Source organism: Notamacropus eugenii, chromosome 2, assembly GCF_028372415.1.
Source record: "Notamacropus eugenii isolate mMacEug1 chromosome 2, mMacEug1.pri_v2, whole genome shotgun sequence".
NCBI classification, from domain to species: Eukaryota; Metazoa; Chordata; class Mammalia; order Diprotodontia; family Macropodidae; genus Notamacropus; species Notamacropus eugenii.
Genome location: NC_092873.1, coordinates 522,122,056 through 522,140,750, shown reverse-complemented (window position 1 = coordinate 522,140,750; position 18,695 = coordinate 522,122,056). Strand labels below are relative to the sequence as shown.

General features: G+C 43.9%; 1 protein-coding gene across 8 annotated transcripts in view; it reads right to left on the bottom strand.

Moving 5' to 3' along the window:
- The window catches only part of NFIA (nuclear factor I A), a 455,027-nt gene that overhangs the window by 119,983 nt on the left and 316,349 nt on the right, over nucleotides 1-18,695 (bottom strand). For all 8 annotated transcript variants that reach the window (XM_072649683.1, XM_072649684.1, XM_072649685.1 and 5 more), the window contains exon 5: nucleotides 1,173-1,290. In XM_072649683.1, the coding sequence (XP_072505784.1) occupies nucleotides 1,173-1,290 (118 nt within the window). The remainder of the gene's footprint in view (nucleotides 1-1,172; nucleotides 1,291-18,695) is intronic.

Here is an 18,695-nt window from a genome sequence, read left to right as displayed (position 1 = left end):
CTCACTAATATACTGATTAGCATTACTTCTTTAATTAAGGCCTGAGATACTGTGACTCACCATTTGACCCCTTGTGACTAAACTGTTCTCCTCAATTTCCAATACAATCCTTCTATTTATTCATTCTGCACTCATATCTACTTTCTTGCTTTGGTTCAAACTGTTCTCTTTGTCAGAAGTGTCTTCCATGTTCTCTTCTCTTCAAATGCTACCCATCCTCTGGGCCCAGATGGAACCTTTCTTCCTTCATGACTCTTTCTTTGAGTAACCCAGGTCCAAGTAAGTCCCCTCCTCATCCACCCACTTCTGTGGCATTTCTATCCAGGAGCCTGTGATTTTACACTCATTAATATGCTTTCCCAGCACTTGCCTCTGATATTCTTTGGGAACCTCTGGGCAGGGTTTTTGGCTTTCTATACATCTTCGTTTCCTCATCTGTCAAATGGGGACAATGATTTCCATAGCACCTACCTCACAGGGCTGTTGTCAGGCTAGAATGAGATCATGTTTGTCAAGCATTTGCCAAATTTCAAAGCACTATACAGGAAGGCATCAGTGATTACTGTGGCTCTCTCCTTTTTGGGGTGGGGGATCATGGCTGCCATTTCCTTTGAATCCCCCCACCCACAGTGCTTGGCACAGTCCTGAGCACACAGTAGGCACTAGAGAGACACTGAATTAAAACAAAGATGGTTCCTGAACAAGAGGGGCACAAAATGGACAGGCAAGGATGGGTTGTGATCTGCACTGTCGGAGGGACTGCTCCCAACAGTGAAGTCACAGAATCACTGGAGCACATGTAAAATAAAGCTACTTAAATGTGAAACAAGACTCCCTATCCTCCTTATTGCAAAAGGATGTAGCTGACATGCAAGCAAACACAATGCAATGATGAAAGTTATGCAGGTGATGACGATGATGAAAGGCAGCATGGGGGAGTGGATGGAGGACCAGCCTTAGCATCAGAAAGAACCAGATGCGAGTTTGGACTCTGACATTTACTGGGTGCACTACTCCGAACAAGGCTCTCAGACCAGAACATGCAGATGACTGGCTGAGCGGTATCAGGGGAGGGAGTTTCCACACTGGGAATCCTTGATGCTGATGAAATCATAAGCCAGGCCCAATGTCACAAGCAAGAGCACCAACACACAACCCCCTGATCCAAGTACCTGGTTGAGGATGTACTGGGTAAAGACCTCCTCATTGCTCCTGGGCTCATGCTGTAGTAGGAAGAACTTTCCAAATCGGAGAGAGAGAAATTGGGGCCAGTTCCTGCAGCTATTGGTGCTGAAAAAACAATGGAAAAATCCAGTAAGTCCAGGGAAAAAAACAGTCAATATGGACAGCCTGATTCTGCATGGGCTCTCCTGTTAGAACAATCAGTCATGGGCACTTGAGCCTTGGGAATATGCTAAGGAGAGCCTTCAGGGCGCCATCTTTTTTTTCTCATATACTTCACAATTCCCACTACTGTTCCCAGCACTCCTTGGAAGTCTTTCAGAAAACCACAGCTATCTTGGGTCTTCAAACTCTCCTGGAACAAACCTAACATGTCACCTTCCTTTCCCCCCACATTGTTATCCAGCTACTTATAAAATTCTGCACATCGCATCTATTAAGCACCTACTGCAACACACCAGTGTAATCTGCATTTAGGAGGACAGAAACAGAATCATTCCTGCCTTCAAGGGGCTGCGATGTACATGCCAACACACACACACACACACACACACACATATACACACAACTGAGGAGATGCGAAGCCAGTGACAGATAACTGGGCTGGGGAAGAGGTTCTGCCCACTACAGCAAATAGAATACTCAGTTAAAAGAGTGAGACTGGCAGAGAAAAGTGAATACAAAATCTGCATAGAAGAAATACAAAGGGTTGTTTTGTTCTGTTTCTATTTCTTTTTGCAAGGAAGAGAGCAATGATAATTGGGGAAACTGCAAAGATCTTTTGTAGGAAGTGGTACCTGAGCTGAGGTTTCAAAGGGAAGCAGGTGGGAGGGTACTCCTGGCATCAAGGACAGTTCCATGCAAAGGGATGGGGAGAGGAGATGAAATGTGATCTGTACTAGGAGCATCAGGTAGGTCACTTTAGCTGGAAAACAGAGTGTGTGACCCTTGGCCCTGCTCCCTCTCTGGTCTCTAGGAGTATCAGGGAATCTCACACTTAGAAGGCAGTCCAGTTATCTCGCTGACTCTTCTTAAATGCAACATTATGTATAGTCTTCCTCTATTTATACAAAATATCCCTCAAGCCTGGAAACTTTCCTCTTCCCCTGGGCTTCAGAATCCTTCTCTTCCTTCAAGGTGAAACTTCCTTTGGGCATCTCTCCTCCAGACATCTTCCCTGATGGCCCCCATAGGGATGACCCATGCCCGTCACCAATGTCCTTGCAACATCAACAAGTAATGATTTCGATTAGCTAACATTTACATAATACAACATTTATGCTTTAAAGTTTGCGAAGCGTTTTTCAGATATTATATCATTTGATACTCATAAAAGCCTGGGAGATGGAATGATAACAATGATCATTTCTATTTTACAGATGAGGGAACTGAGATCCAGAGAAGGCCCCAGGACTCCTAAGTCCAATGAAGCAGCAGAGCCTGCAGTCATAATCTAGGTGACTCCAAGATTAGCATTTTTTCCACTGCACCAAGAATGATATTCCTGGGTGAAAAAGCTCTAATAGAAATGAATATTTATAGTAGAGAAGAATAATGCAAGCAACTAGGTGGTTCAGTGGGTAGAGCACTAAGTGACTTGAAGTCAGGAAGACCTGAGTTCAAATCTATCCTCAGACACTCACTAGCATGCATGTGACCCTGGATAAACCACTTAATCCCTCTTTGTCTCAGCTTCCTTAACTGTACGAAGGGGATGGTAACTGCACCTTCCTCAGTATTGTTGTGAGAATAAAATGAGATCATTTTTGGAAAGTGCTTAGCTTGGTGTTTGGCACATAGTAGGAGCTTAATAAATGCTCACTTCCTTCTTGGTACCTCCCAGGGTTAGGGTGATGATCAAATGAGATACCATTTATAAAGTGCTTTGCAAACTGGAAAGCATTGCATAAATGCTAGAGATTACCGTTATTATTATCAAGCAAATCCATAAACCAAGAAGCTGTTTACATCGAAATACTTTAATTTAGGTTACATTTTGTAATTAATGTTCTCACTTTTCTTTAGTAAGACCACCCTATCTCTGTAGCCTTGATATCATAATTAGATGAGAATTTTCTCAATTAATTTAATTCTCAATTAATCAATTAATCCGATGCCTTAGACTTAAGTGTGAAAAGTCCTCTGTATGAATTGAAATAATGCTGGACAGGAAGTTTATTAAATAATGCCAGACAGGAAGTCTATTCTAAGTAGCTGAGGGACTTTGTCATGGCTCTAAGTCCTACATAAAAGCAACAAATTAGCTGGAGTTGGAGAGTCAAGGGAACATCAGAGTGAGAGTTGTGTTCTAGACAAAAACTCTTAAGAGGAAGAATGGGGTCTGTATATACACATGTACATATATACACATATCTATTGCATACATATGTATACACACTCACTTATCTATGTGCATGCATGTATAAAATATATATACATATGTATGTATGAAGGCAGTTAGGTGGTACAGTGGATAGAGTGCCAGAACTGCAGTCAAAAAAGATCTGATTTCAAATTTTGCCTCAGGCACTTACTAGCTGTGTGACCCTGGGCAAGTCACTTTACCCTATTTGCCTCAGTTTCCTCATCTGTAAAATGAGCTGGAGAAGGAAATGGCAAACCACTCCAGAATCTTTGCCAAGGAAACCTCAGATGGGGTCATGAAGATTTGTACAAGACTGAAAAGTGACTGAACAACAACAAAATGCATGTATGCACGCACACACACACGTAATACGCACACACATTCACTACCTGTATATATACATTTACCTATACTTATATAGTATGCCTATATATTACATTCATAAGTGTTTGTGTTTGCATATATACATCTATATTCAGTCTTAAACACTTTTTTGTGAAGAGGATTACTCAAGCATCTGAGTCCCAAACAATGGGCAACCCTAAAAATTTTTCCTAATAATCTTTGTGATTCTTAGTTCCCATTTACTAAAGAGCAGTGAGAATTCATTAGTGCCAAAGACTGCAACCTAGATGCAAGAAAGCTGAAATTCCTACCTTTTCAAATTCCTGGACAGACTTAGACATCTTTGGTTCTAGAGGAAGATGGACCAGGTTTCTGCCTCCCCCTAGATTCATAGCTCATATGTCCTACCAGAGACGTGTCAGTGTTTGTCTTCTTTGCAGGGGACACACCCTTGTAATAATGTTGTTGAGTATATTTTTAGTCATGTCCAACTCTCTGTGACCCCATGGGGGGTTTTCTTGTCAGAAATACTGGAGAGTTTGCCATTTCCTTCTCCAGTTCATTTTACAGATGAGGAAACTGAGGCAAACAGGGTGAAGTGACTTGCTCAGGGTCACACAGCTAGTAAGTGTCTGAGGCTGGATTTGGATTCCTGAAGATGAGTCTTCTTGACTCCAGTCATAATAGTAATTGCATTAATTCATGTCTATACAGTCCTCAGGGGTTTCCAAAGCACTCTTTAGTATTTCTGCTCCAGGGGAATAAGGAGTAAGAGACCCAGATAAGGAAGAAGAGTCGTGGGAGGGAAATGGAGGAAAGTGTTCTGATGGAACTTGGAGACATGACCCCTTCCTACCTTTTCCCCCCACCCCACTCTTGCCAGTGGCTAGCAGCCAAATGCACCTTTACTCCAACTCTTTGTCTCTGTGGGGAGGACAAAAATGCTTTGGAGAACCTTGCATTGGCCTTTTCAGTTTTGCAAAGTGGAGGGAGGTGGGAAGGAAGGGGAAAGTGAGGGGGGGAACGGGACATGGATTGTGTAGGGAAAATATTTTCCTTGATGAGATCACAGATAACATCAAAGTTCCAAAGTGTCTCCTTAAAATGTCAGGGAAGATGGGAGCATGTGCAGGGGGAAATTACAGGCCTGAATTTAAAGAGATTAGAAAAAAAGAACCCACAGAAGAGCTAAAAATACACCTTCTTGTAGCTGGTTTAAGTGAACATCTCAACTACTCCAATACTTCTCAGCCTGAGGGAAGGGCCATGTGGCCAAGTGGACAGAGTATTGGGCCTGGAGGTAAGGAAAAACTGAGTTCAAAGCTGACCTCAGATACTTACTAGCTGTGTGACCCTAGGCAAGTCACTAAACCTCTGTTTGCTTCCATTTGCTGATCTGTAAAATGGGGATAATAAATGCACCTACATCCCAACGTTGTTGTGAAAATCAGATGAGATAATATTTGGGAGGCTACAAATTTTAAAGTGCTACATGTTGATAGCTACTGTTGTTGCATTCTATCAGGGGTAAAATACATCATGTAAACAGATAAATAAAAGCTCCTTTGGGGACAGAGAGAGCCATGAAGAGCAAGGGAGGATCAGGAAAGGGTTCCTGTAGCTGATCCCCAAAGGAAGCTAAGGTTCTAAGAGAGAGGGCGTCCCTGGCATAGGGAACAGATCAAGCAAAGGAAGGTTAAGAGGCAGGCTCTGGAAGGAGGAAATCAGACCACAGCATGCTAGCCACTTTGGCTGCAGCTGAAAGTATCTGAGTTTTAGGGAGGCCCAAAAGGTCTGGGCTGGAGAGTTTGGGCTTTCTTCGCTTGGCAATGCAGAAAGAATCAGAGCCAGGTGTTCTGACCCCCCATCAGACACTCTTTCACCCGTACTGGAATGCTCACTAATATACTGTAGAAAAGTAAATGAAATGACCTATTTTGTTATGAAATAATGAAAGGCATGATGGGAAGGTTTGGATTTCAATCCAGACCCTCACTCATCTGTGGTAGCAGGGCCACCCAATCCAATTTTCTTTAGGAACTCATCTTGGGAAATGAGACAGAAAAAATATGGCTCTGTGGACCCCAAATAATGACAGTGTTGCTTTGAAATTGAGAAGGGCTCTGGCTAAGTCTCTTCTACTTCCTGAGTCTCTGTTTCCTCATCCAGAAAAGGAGACAATAACACTTATCCTGCCCTAACCAGGGTGGGGGTCCCTGGCTCTTTCACCAGGGCTCCACATCCACTCATTTCCCTTCCCTAGGTCTCAGTTTATCTTTGTGGAAAATGGGGGTATACATCTTACTACTATCTCTGTCCCTGGAAGGATGGTTGTAAAAATCACTCAGTCTCTCTCTGTGTCCTAGAAAGTTAAAGTGGCAAGTTACTGAAGAAGACATTTATTGGTGGAGGGAGATTCCACACTAGAAGCTTCCCACATAGATGAAATTAATGACTCAGACAAAAGCATAAGTAAAACTGATAAGTACCAGGAATATCAAGAATCTATTGGTATTGTAGAGATTAAGAAGTGAACATATTTTCTATGGCACGCTGAGGTTTCCAAAGTGTTTTCCTCACAATAAATTTAGACCTCAGCTTCCTAAGCTGTAAAACTAAGAGCTCTACATCTATAAATCTGTTGAGTGCATTGTATTATAATTATATAATTAATTAAAATTATATATTATATAATTATATAACATGTACTACTCATTATAAACTATTATTCTTATTTTAGAGATGGTGAGAAGTTGCCTACTGCCAAGGGGGCTGTAAAGAGAACCTGGATTCAGAATGAGGGTTCCTCCCTCTAGGACTTGTGTGTTTCCACCATATTTTGCTGCTGTCCAGCCTGAGGGCAGGGACCTTTCTTGTTTCCCACCAAACCACCTGGTAGAGGGCTGAGCTCACAGTTGGAGCTCAATAACCACAGGCTGGATTGAATCACAAAAGAAAGAACAGTGGATTTGGGAGCTTCAGCAACTGAGGTCACATCTCAGCTCTGGACTTCCTCTGTGTGTTCTAACACTAAACCAATAAAATAAAAGGTTAATTAATTATGGTTAATTATTGTGACTTAGTCAACCTGCAATTCCATACTCCTTGACAGCTTACAAAGCCTCTTACTATTTCTAAAAAAGTTTGGAATAAATAGCCCAAGTTTTATGGCTCCATTCTCCAGAGGAACAAATGAGGTTCAGCTAATAAAGTGACTTGTTCATATTTACAAAAATACAAGTTAGAGACAGAATTTGAGTCTGTTTCCCAAATTCTAGGAGCTACTTCATGTTGCTTTTACTTGAAAATACGTCAAACTATTGGAGGGAAGAGGAGGGTAACCCAAAAAGTTTTCTCCAATGGGTGGTGGTGGTGAAAAAGGGAGTTTACAGGATCCAATAACACTGACTAATAATAATAATAAGTAATTATTAAGCACCTACTATATCCAGGCACTTATTATCTCATCTGATCCTCACAGCTCTGGGAGGTAGGTGCTACCAGTATCCCTATTCGAGGAAACTGAGGCAAACAGAGTTTAAGTGACTAGCCCAAGGTCACATAGCTGGTCAGTGTCTGAGGCCACTCAGATCTTCTTGACTCCAGGTCCAGTACCCTGTGCACTGTGGTATCCCTTGGCTGCCTTTTGGAATAATAAACCCTTAAGAATTCACAGAGAGACTGGACAGAGAAAACAAAACAAAAAATAAAAAGCCAGTGGCGCAGGCCTAGAACAACTTAGGACTGCTTTGTAGCAGAGATCTCACAAGCAAGTGTGTGTGGCTGATCCAAAAGAACCTGCCCAAATCCCCATTCATCATTTTGCCTACAAGTCCAGCAGCAGGACACTCAGGGCTATGAAAACTTGAACAAATCAGGAATTATTGTGAAAAAAAATTAAGTCAGGAGATTATTTAGGGCAAGAAACTCCACTCCTTTGTTCCTTCTCTTTTCTCGTAATCTACTTCCTGAGCGTGGCCTCTAAGAGAGGATGTGGGGGGATGGGGGCATCAGTACAGTCAAATTAACTCATTCTATCAATTTGTGCTCTCTTCTGACTTTCCTGACAGCCCCTCCACGATGCTGTAAAACTGATGAATTTGCATGAAAGAAGGCTGGGTGAGTAATTTGGGGATGAGGTCCTGGGGCCAGGAACCACCATAACTCAGACTCCCTGTGATTTGGAGAATGCTGCAGTGGGAGCAGCTCTGGATTGGAGAAATGATCATGCTGCAGTCAGCCAGCCTTGAGTGGAAATCTGACATACAGGTGTCCGTGGACGCTGGCTGTTCTAGAGTCCTTCTGGATCGCCCTGCCTAAAGCTTTTGGCCCCTGCCAGCCTAGATCTCTGAACCACCCCCCAAATCCCAACCAATCTTCTCCAAACAGGAACATATGGAGGAAGGCAACAAAGGGAAATGGGGATTTCCCTGGGAGAGACAGTGAGCTTCCTGGATCTTCTCATGATGGATGGATGGATGGAATGCTTTGTGGCTACATAATTAACCCCTTCTATGATGCTTCTTCAATTACAAGAGCTGGAACGGCTTGGAGGGGTTGACAATAAGACATCTCAGGGTCACAGATCTAGAGGGTGAGGTCACCTAGTCTTCATTTTACAAAGGAGCAAACTGAGACCTAGAGAAGGGACCAGCTAAAGATCAGGTCCTTTGATTCCAAATATAATGCTCTTCACACTGAACCACACTGTCCAGAAGAAGGAAATCTATGTTTATCTGATTCTGAGCAGTGAAGAAAAAACATACTAACTACCTTTGCACCTTGGGCAAATGAATCTCTTTGTAAAATTCCTCATTTGTACAAATGGGGAAATGGAGGCTCAAGGCAATTTGGATGATTTTACACAGGTAGAGAGTAGTCTTAGATTCTCTGATGGTTGATGTGTCCTCTTTCTACTATGAATAATTCAGACATTCATCTTCTCCAGTAGAACATAAGCTCATTAAAGGGAGGACCGTACGATGTTTGTACTTAGATCATTGGTACTTTGTGGGTGCCCACTAAGGGACATGCAGACCCTTAGTGCCTATTAACTGGCTGACTGATTGAATAATTCAGGCTCACCAAAACCAAAGATTTGGGCAGCTTAGCTTTTGACTTTCAGCCTTCAACAATGGAGGGCCAAAGGCTTAGCAACATCTTAGAGTCCTAAGTGAGGCCTCAAAGGGGGATGGAATGGTAACCTGGAGAAAGACCATCTGTCTGTCCATCTGTCTGTCCCCAAGTCTCTCTTCCCCAACTTCTGTACTCACATGTTAAATAATCATGTCAGAGTTCCACACTGAACTCCCCATACATCTTATATGATTCATAGACAGAGTGTGTGCCTCCGTCTTCTACAAGTTTGTATTATTATGCATTTTCTGATGTGGTCTCTTCCTAGCCTGGAGCTGAAGTCAGAAGTAGACCCCATTCAATTCTAGATTCAGTATTGGTTCAGAGATTGTGTTAGACTGGTCTGGTTAGTGTTCATTCTCCAGGGATTGGGCTAATCTGGTACAGTTAGCTTTCAAGGTTCAGGGATTAGGCTAACCTGGTACAATTAGTCTTTATGCTCTAGGGACAGGGTTAGGCTAGTATAGTTAGCCTTCATGGTAACTATATGCTAAGTTAGTCTTCATTGGCTCCCTATTGCTTCTTGGATGAGACAAGCCCCTCAGCCGGCCAATTAGAACCTGCGGAATGAAGGCTCTGGGCTTTCTTTCCAGGCTTATTTGATATTACTACCCATCACAGATTGGGTTCTAGTCAAAATGTCAATTTTCTTTTCCTTGATTTCATCAGACTAATTCCACCTTAGTGTTTTGGCATTCCACCCCTCCTCTTCTGTCTTGGAATCCTTAGCTATTTTCAAAGTGCAGCTCAGGTAGCCCCTCCTCCATGAAGCATTTCCTGTCCCCCCCACCAAATTGTGTGTATGTTCATTGACTTATTTGTGTAGATGTTGAATCCCATGTTCTTTAAGGATGGAAACTGTTGTTTTTTTCTCTTTGTATACCCAGAGCCTAGTATACCACAGGGCATAATAAGTACTGAACAAAATGGACTGGATTTCTGGATCATTGCATTAGAATATGCCAGAGCACATTTTGAAAAGTTTATCTTAATGTCCTTGTTATTTGGGGAGGGGAAAAAGGAAGGGGCCCTATCTGCTATTTCATGGTCTAAGGACCTTCCTGAGAGGAGTCTAGCATTCTCTCTGCTGCACCATGGCTGTCCCTGCATCATTGCTGTGATTTTTATAAAAGCCCTTCTAAGCATATGAATGCCCTATGGATGGCAGCAGTGCCCTGGCTGGATGTCCACATGAAGAAAAGAGCTGAGTCCCCACTCACAGGTCTTTGACAACATTAAAATGCTGGGGCTGGGGTGGGGAAGTGTCTCTGCCATCCTAGCTTTGAGCCCAGACCACGAAGATGTTCAATAACCGGTGATTTCTGCAGAGTCTGCAATTGAAATGAAAAAAGGGCCTGACACTTGACCTTGGAGTGGGCCCCAGTCATGGGGCCACCTGGCCAATGGCTCTCCCTGGGAAGCAGGGAGGGGCAAAGTGCTTAATGGATGAGAATGGGCCCTCCATTGACAGCTCTCTTTGATGGATGGTAGTGGTAAGTGAAGGGACTCCTTTGGCATGAGCTCCAATTTCATCTCCCAGGGTGGTCTACATGTCCCTGTGCATGTGCGTGTGCACATGCACACACACACACAGCATACACACACAAACATGCCAGGGACACATTTCAGTCAGTCCTCAGAGGGCGTGAGGGTGGATGTGGCCAAAGGCAGAGTGACTCTCAGAAAGGAAAAAAACCCTTCTTTGGTCCTTTGCTCTCCACTGGGGCTGAGGGGTTAGGAAAGGAAATCTCTGCATAGGCCACCCACCCTGTGTCTTGTGCTTTGGGGATAAATAGAAGTCAATGGAAATCTTGACTTCTGCCAACCCATTTGTGCCCTTGCCAGTCTTACTGCTCAAATACTCCCAAAAATGTAAAGAAAAAAAGAGAAAAATTAACCAAAAAAGTCCCTCTGCACTAATTCAATTTTAATATTTATTTTGGAAATTGATCGAATTATAGTACAGGAAACCCACTAAATGAGGCCCGTTGAAGTGATATATTTTTCTTCCTGAGAATATGGCACAATGTATGATTCCATCTTTGCTTTCCTTTGAGAGCTGATTAAAACTATGAAAATATCTTTCCCCATGTCACAATGGATTTGAGGCAAAATGAATTAGACAAGGGGAAGGAAAATGATGTTAAACAGATAAACCTTGGTGATTTGGAGCTTTTTGAACGAGCAAGGCACTTGTTTTTTGGGGTCTGCCTCGGCTTTGTCTCCTCCATGTCGTCCCCTCCTGCTAGATGGGCTTGCCCCGAAAACCACCCGCTAGAAAATGGGCGATGCTCATTTTGCAATGACTAGTACAGTCTGTTATTGACCATCTCATTATGCTGAGTTCCATTTATAAACATGGCTAACCACGAAGTTTATGGAGACGTTTTTGTGCAGCTTTAATAGGATATTGATCGAGAGCATGGCTGGAGTGGACTGCCATCGAATTGTGGAACAGCAGACAAAAAGCAAGGTCATAGAAACGCTTTGGTCTATGCCTGCAATCTGTTTTTTATTATAATCTTTTTTCCCCTCTTTCTCTAATGCTGAAGCCCAAAGGGTCCATTCCAAACATCCATGCTGGCTAAGCAATGGGATAATTTTTTAAAATGGTCATTTCTGCATGGCAGAGTTCTCATTACTAATGAGAGAAAAAAACCAACGGCCCACTCATTCAAAGAAAATAAAAAGTTTAGGCTGGATTGATATATAATACATATTTCTTCCGTACATTATACATATTTCTATACACATATAGGTAGCCCTATACGTATACCTCATACTTATATGTATATGTACATATAAGTGTTTGTATATATACATGTGTATAGAAGTATAAATATATATGGTTAAAAAAAGTCTAGATCATGTCCTACAAATCTGAGTTCGCAGCATGGTGGAATGAAAACATTGCTGAACAAGGAGGCAGAGGCCCAGGATTGGAACCTTGACTACCTGTGTGACTTTGGAAAAGTCATTTCCCTTTCTTTGGGTCATCATCTCTAAAAGGGAGAGCTGGACTTGGTGTTCCTTAAAATCTTTTCTTGACTCTAAATTGATACTGAGAATCAAGGCCCCTCCCACTGCCTAAAAGCTCCTTAAGGAAAGGGTCTTAGTGATGTTTGCCTCTGGATTTCTAACACTTAGCACACAGTCGTACCCATTTGTTGCCTTAAATTAAATTCAACCAGTAGGAAGGAGCCTGAATTAGACAATTAATCCTTGGGCATGGTAAAAAGAACTCTTGATTTGGAGTTAGAGGCCCCAACGTCTCTGCTCTGTCCTTTGCCCCAGTCTTGGGTGAGCTTAGGCAAACCAGAGGCTCGGTTTCCTCTCTTTAAAAATAGAATGCTGGAGTAGATGACCTTGGAGGTCCATTCCATCTGCCCTGTCTATGTCCTGTATGTTCCAGTTGTTTCCCCCATTAGAATGTAAGGTCCTTGAGGGAGGCGTAGATGCTGCCTTTTCTTCAACTCTCCAGCATTTCACACAATGCCTGGCTTATAATGAGGGTCTCAGCAATAAATGCTCATTGGCTGATTGATTGATCCAGCTTTAAATCTCTAACTCTACCTGGAACGAGGGAACAGAATGACATTTCCTTAGGTACATTGTAGCAGGGGCTACAGATAATACAAAATAGATTAAAAATACAAAGTAATGTTTTTGGGGGGTGGGAGTAGGAAAATTGTTGCACTAACAACTTGGGAGAAGCAGGAAAAGCTTCCTGTAGGAGGGGGCATGTGAGCTGTGCTCTGGAGGAACCAAGGGATCTGGGTGGATGGAGGGAAGAAGGGAGAACATTTCAGACCTGGGGGGGCCCCTTTTAGTGCAAGCGCACTAAAAAATCTCCAGTTTTACCAGTGTGCATTTTAACTGAATCAACTTTTTCCTCTGACCATACTCTCCTGGTAAATAGGAATGCTGCAAATTGCTTTTCTTTAGCTACAGGCTGGAAATGAGAACCCGGGCACCTCAAGGCAGGTACCCCAAAGTTCACCCTTTGGGGAAGGGTCCCTGGGAGGGCCTGGTTTCTGAGCTGCATTTAAACACCACTTGGGGCACACAGAAGCTGCTGCTTGTGCAGGGGTGCAGCAGTAAGACCACCCAGTTTAAAGGCACTGAGCAGCCACTAGGGTGCCACCTCATGCCAGGCTGGAGATGGAGCTCCACTCCATTCATTTCCGCGTCCCATTGACGAGCAGCTCTGGAATCCTGCAGTGTTCGAGGAGGCCAGGCCTGCTTGTGGCTGGGCCAGGACAATCCCGTGGCTGGGGCTCTAATAGATTCTGCAGCAAGGCAACCGGAACCCCAAACCAAGCTGGGTCACTGGGAGGGCTTTTTCACACCCAGAGAACCCACTGCTGGCTCTGAGAACCCTGGCTTTATCCAAATTCCAGGGCCCTGAAGTCATCCCCAGCCTCGGAGTTTACTTAACCCTTGCAGCTTGTGAGGATGGAGAAACCACGGGGAGAGAAGAAAAATCCAAGCAGCCCGGAGCCACAATGCCCTCTGTGTGTCTGCGGTTTCCCCTGCCTCTCCCAGTAAAGCAGTGGAGGGTTTAAAAAGCACTCCACCAACTTCGGGTCTGACCAAGTCAGCACTTTTGAAGGAAGTGGGGAAAGACAAGGGAATTTTCAGAGGACATTCCCATCAGGAAAGCAAGTTGACAGCCTAACATCCATAGACACACACCCACACACAGGGATACAGCTGGCTACAGAGTAAAAAGAAGCTGTGGTTGGGTGGATGGGTGGATGGAGGAGTAGTTGGGTGGATGGGTGAATGGATAGGTGGATGGATAGATGGATGGGTGGATGGATAGATGGATGAGTGGATGGAAGGATGGGTGTTTGGGGTCATCTCCCTGCATAAGTAAGCAAGCTTCTAAGGAAAAGCCAGATTGTGGCAAATGCATGGGGAACAAACCAATCCAAGAGGGCCTCCTTGAGAAGTCTTTGTTTGAGAATGCACCATCGGGCAAGAGCATCTCTCAACAGATGGTTCCTGTCTCTTCACTCATGATAATATGCAAAAACAACTTTTGGGATTCTGTAACACACAGAAAGCCAGAGATGATTCTTCTTTGGCTTAGAAAGAATACAGTGCAGAGTTGGCTCTGGAGAGCTGGAGGTCTTGGGTTGGAATTCCTGGTCTCTCACTCCCTCTCTGTGTGCCCCTTAATCTCTATGGACTGTGTAACCCAGGGAAGGGACCTCAGAGGCCAACAAATCCAAACTCTTTTATTTTACAAATGAGGAAAGTGAGGCACAGAGTGGTCATGAAATCTGTCTCTGGGCACACAGTGGCTCAGAGCTTCTAACTCCAGAGCCAGGGCTCATTCAATCAACAAGCATGTATTAAATGCTTACTGTGGGCTGAGCGCTGTGCTTTCCACTGGAATTGTAACAGTTGCCATTTATACAACACTTTGAGGTATTCAAAATGCTTTACATACGTCATGTTCTTTGTTGTCCCAACAGCCTTGTGGGGTTAGCTGACCATCTCTGGTTCAGAGGTGAGGAAACTGAGGCTGTGACTGACTCCTGGTCATATGGCTTGTGTCTCAGGGAGGATCAGAACCCACATCTTCCTGATGCAAAGCCCAAAGCTTTATTCATACTCTGCGGGTCTCAGTTTCCTCTTCTGTAAAATAGATGTGACACTGGCACTACCTCCCTCACAGGGTGCTGATGGAGGAAATGCTTGGTGAATTTCATGTGAGTGAAGATAGGACAGGGACAGGACCCTCCCAGATGAGGAAACTCCATCCACCATGCAGATTGACACCTTCCCTGAAGCTTTGACTCTGAGAGAGCTGTCTGGAGCCCTGAGAGTCTAAGCCACTTGCCCTGGGTCACACAGCCAGGCAGGATTTGAACCCAGATTTATCAGGCTTTGCTTAATTGACATCTTTGTATTCTCAGCAGCTAGGTGGTGCCATAGTTCATGGAGCGTTGAGCTTGGAGGCAGGAAGGCCTGAGTTTAAATCTAGCCTTAGACACTTACTAGCTGTGATGTGTGACACTGGGCAAATCACTTCAACTTGTTTGCCTCAGTTTCCTCATCTGTAAAATGAGCTGGAGATGGAAATGGCAAACCACTCCAGTATCTTTGCCAAGAAAACCCCAAAGGGGGTCACAGAGAGTCAGATGTGACTGAAATGACTGAATAACAGTCCCCAGGAACATGGGCAGAACTTCATAAATCCTGCTGATTTATCAGCATTTCTATTACACAATCTCACGCTTCCTGTCCTTCTGCCTCCCACTGAAATTTTCCATGTCAACATTAACCATATGATTACCTGGAGAAATTGAATGTTGATCGACTAAGTGATTGATTTCAACCAAAAGGGACTAATCCAGAATTTTAGAGGTGGGAAGAATTCCCATAGTGTCCCCGCAGAGTGAATAACACACAAGCTTTACTTGGGGCACCTCACTCGTTGAGTGACAAAAGGAAGCCAGGGTTAGTTTGGGGATTTTCCCTCTATCTTTTTAGACAGGCTCCTGACCTTTACCGGATGGGGGCCTGGAGCGGATAGAACAAAGCTTCTGGAGTCAGGGGTGGCTGCTGGTAGGAGGAGTCCCTGACTCCATGTCCTCAGGGTGCTGGGTGCAGGGACCATGGAGTCAGGCCCCATATCTGCTGCCAGGCAGTGAGGTGTCTCAGAGTCAGGAGCTCTCCCTTGAACCTCTCTGGCACCTCCAACTTTTAGGGCACCCTATGAAAAACAACAAATTCTGCACAGTGTTATTCTCTAGCGTTACCTAATGAGGGAGTATCAAAAGGGCAGAGGCCCAATCAGAAGAAATCAGAGAAGAGCTGAAAACAGATTTTGCCCTGGAAATGGAGGGGAAGCTAAAGAAGGATATCAAATTCAAATGTTCATTGAACGAATGCCACAGACCCTCAGACTCCAGGAAATGCTCCCAGGAGAAGGCAAATCCCCAAGACCATCAGTGCTGTGCTGGAGAGGCCAAAGGAGGTGAGGAGGGGACAGGGAGCAGGCCAAGTAAGATGATGGAAGGGACCTCCAAGGTCATCTGGTCCAACTGACATGAGAACAATAATTCCTCTACAACACAATTTGAGAAAAGAGCTTTATGTAAACTGAGGCCAAGCACCTTTTCTGAGGTCACTCAGTAGTTAAGTTGTGAACTCAAGTCTTCCTGAATCCAAACCAGGAAGCAGTAATTCTACATGTGAAAGGACTGCAGAAGTGGGAGCCACTCTCATTATCTGTAAAATGGGAGCCATGCTAACCGCGTTATCTAATGCGTCAGGCTGTTGTAAAGGAAAGGGCTTTTAAGTTTCTCCAGAAAAGTGAGTTACTAATATTAATAATAAAAGTCTCACAGATGCACGAGGAGCCCCATCATCTGAAAGTGGAAAAGAACCACTGAAAGACTTCAGGACACTCTATAACGACTAGTTACGACTGAAGTGCAGAGAGGACTGGGTAGAAGCATGCTGTCTGGCTCTCCTCACAGAGGTGGGGGAACGTGGGTGCAGAATGAGGCATATGCAGTCAGACACAGCCAGCATGTTGATCTGTTCTGCTTAACAATATTGCTCTGTGACAAGGCAGGATTCTTCAGGGACATGGAGTCATTGGGTAGGAACAGGAATGTAAAAGGAAGCTATGACATTCAATATGACACTGTTCCTTTGAAAAAGAGGAAAACGGCTGGTGAGAGAGGTCATTGCTTGGTTTAATGCCTTTTTATTTAGCCGGTATTCTGCTTGAAGAAAATATGCTTGGCTTAAAAAACAATCAGGCACACTCTCACTATCACACACTCTGCCCCCAGAATTTTTTTTTTTGACTTAAATTGTTTAGTGCATAAGATACATTTTTTAAAAACACTTCTTAGTTGGGAGAAAAAGAGAAAATATGCGATGAACAAATACACACAAAACTATCCCCCAAAAGTCCAACAGACTTGGGAATGATGGGCACTGGGATAGACAGATGGAGAGAAAGGTGGAGAGATGGATGGAAAGATAGCTAAGTGGATAAATAACAGATGATAGGTAAAGGATAGATAGATAGATATAGATACACATGTGTGTAGATGCAATACATATGCACATGAATGTATAGATATGCACATATACATACAGATATGTATATATGTTTTATGTATACATACATATGCACACATATGTGCGTATACATATATTTATGATACCTAAACACATATATAAATGCAGGGAACTAGAGACAAGAGAGTTACGGTGAAAATAAAATGAGACCAAATTCCAGCTGCCCTGTTCACTAGCCGTGTGGTTTTGGAACAGTGGAAACCCAAGGGATTCGGAGTCCAAAGAATTGAGTTCAAATTTTAGTTTTGCCTTTCATAACCTATAGATATGGAAGGCAACCCAGTATACTGAAAACAGTCCTCAACTTGTAGCTGAAGGACATGGGTTCAGACTCTGTATCTTCTCATTACTGGCTGTGTGATCATGGGAATGTCAATTTCTTTGGACCTCATCTGGAATATCAGAGGGCTGGACTACATGGTGTCTATAAGGCTCCTTCCATTCAAAATCTATGACTCTGTGATCTCATGTTACTAATAATATTGAAAGAGGCACTGGGCCTAGAGTCAGGAAGACCTGAGATCAAATTCTGCACTTACTAGTCCAGACTTTCACTAGTTGAGCAAATAACGGAAAGAACCTCTGGCTGCCTCATCTGCAAATGGACAGTAACGACAGCGTCTACCTCTCCGGGTTGTTGTGAGGATCACGCGAGACAGTATTTGTGATGTGCTTAGCATGATGCCTGGCACACAGTAGGGACTTAATAAATGCTCGTTTTCTTCCTTCCCCTTTCTAGTCTGGCCCTGAGACAGGGCTGTGTGACCTTGGGTAAGTCATTTAGCCTTGTACATATCTAGTTATTTGCATGTTGGTTGCCCCAGTACAATACATACTCTTGGAAAACAGGGGGTGATTTTGCGTTTCTTTGCATCCCAAGCTCTTCACATTGATGGTATCTGGCTCATAGTAAGAGCCTGTTTTTTAAAAATTATACGCTCAGTGCTTAACACAATGCCTAGAACACAGTAGGCCCTTAGTAAATACTTATCCATTAGATTGGTTAGATGCTTGTTAACTGACTGGCTGAACTTCTGAGTGACCCAAGGCACTGCAGAGAAAGTGCTGACCTCCACTGGAGAAGGGAGTTTCCTTAGAAGTTCCCTGGATCAGTGAAATCGTGGTCAGGTTTCCATGCAAGCCCGAACAAGGCTTCGAGTATACTGGGCGGCTCCTCCATGGACCATCCCAGAGAAGGATGGATGGATCAGAAGAGTAAAGAGCCACGCTGTAAGTTCACAGATGCACCCAAGTGCTGAGCAAAACCACTCCAGTATTCCCCAGGGTGGCCCATCACAGGTGCTGGATCTGTGAGGCTTAGAATTGATTTCCGGCCTCTACCACAGTAATGGCAGTCTCCTTAAGTGGTAACGCTTTCTGGAAGGTACTGGCCTCTCGAATGTTACCCAAGGGATTGTCAATGTTTGCAAGCTAAAGGGTGCTCTTGAAAAATCCCTAGATGCCTTTGGTCTAATGGGCCCTGGGTGGGAGGGGCAGGAGCTCCCTGGGAGCTGCAGACCTCAGCCTAGCCCAAAGCCATGACTAAGCCAACACA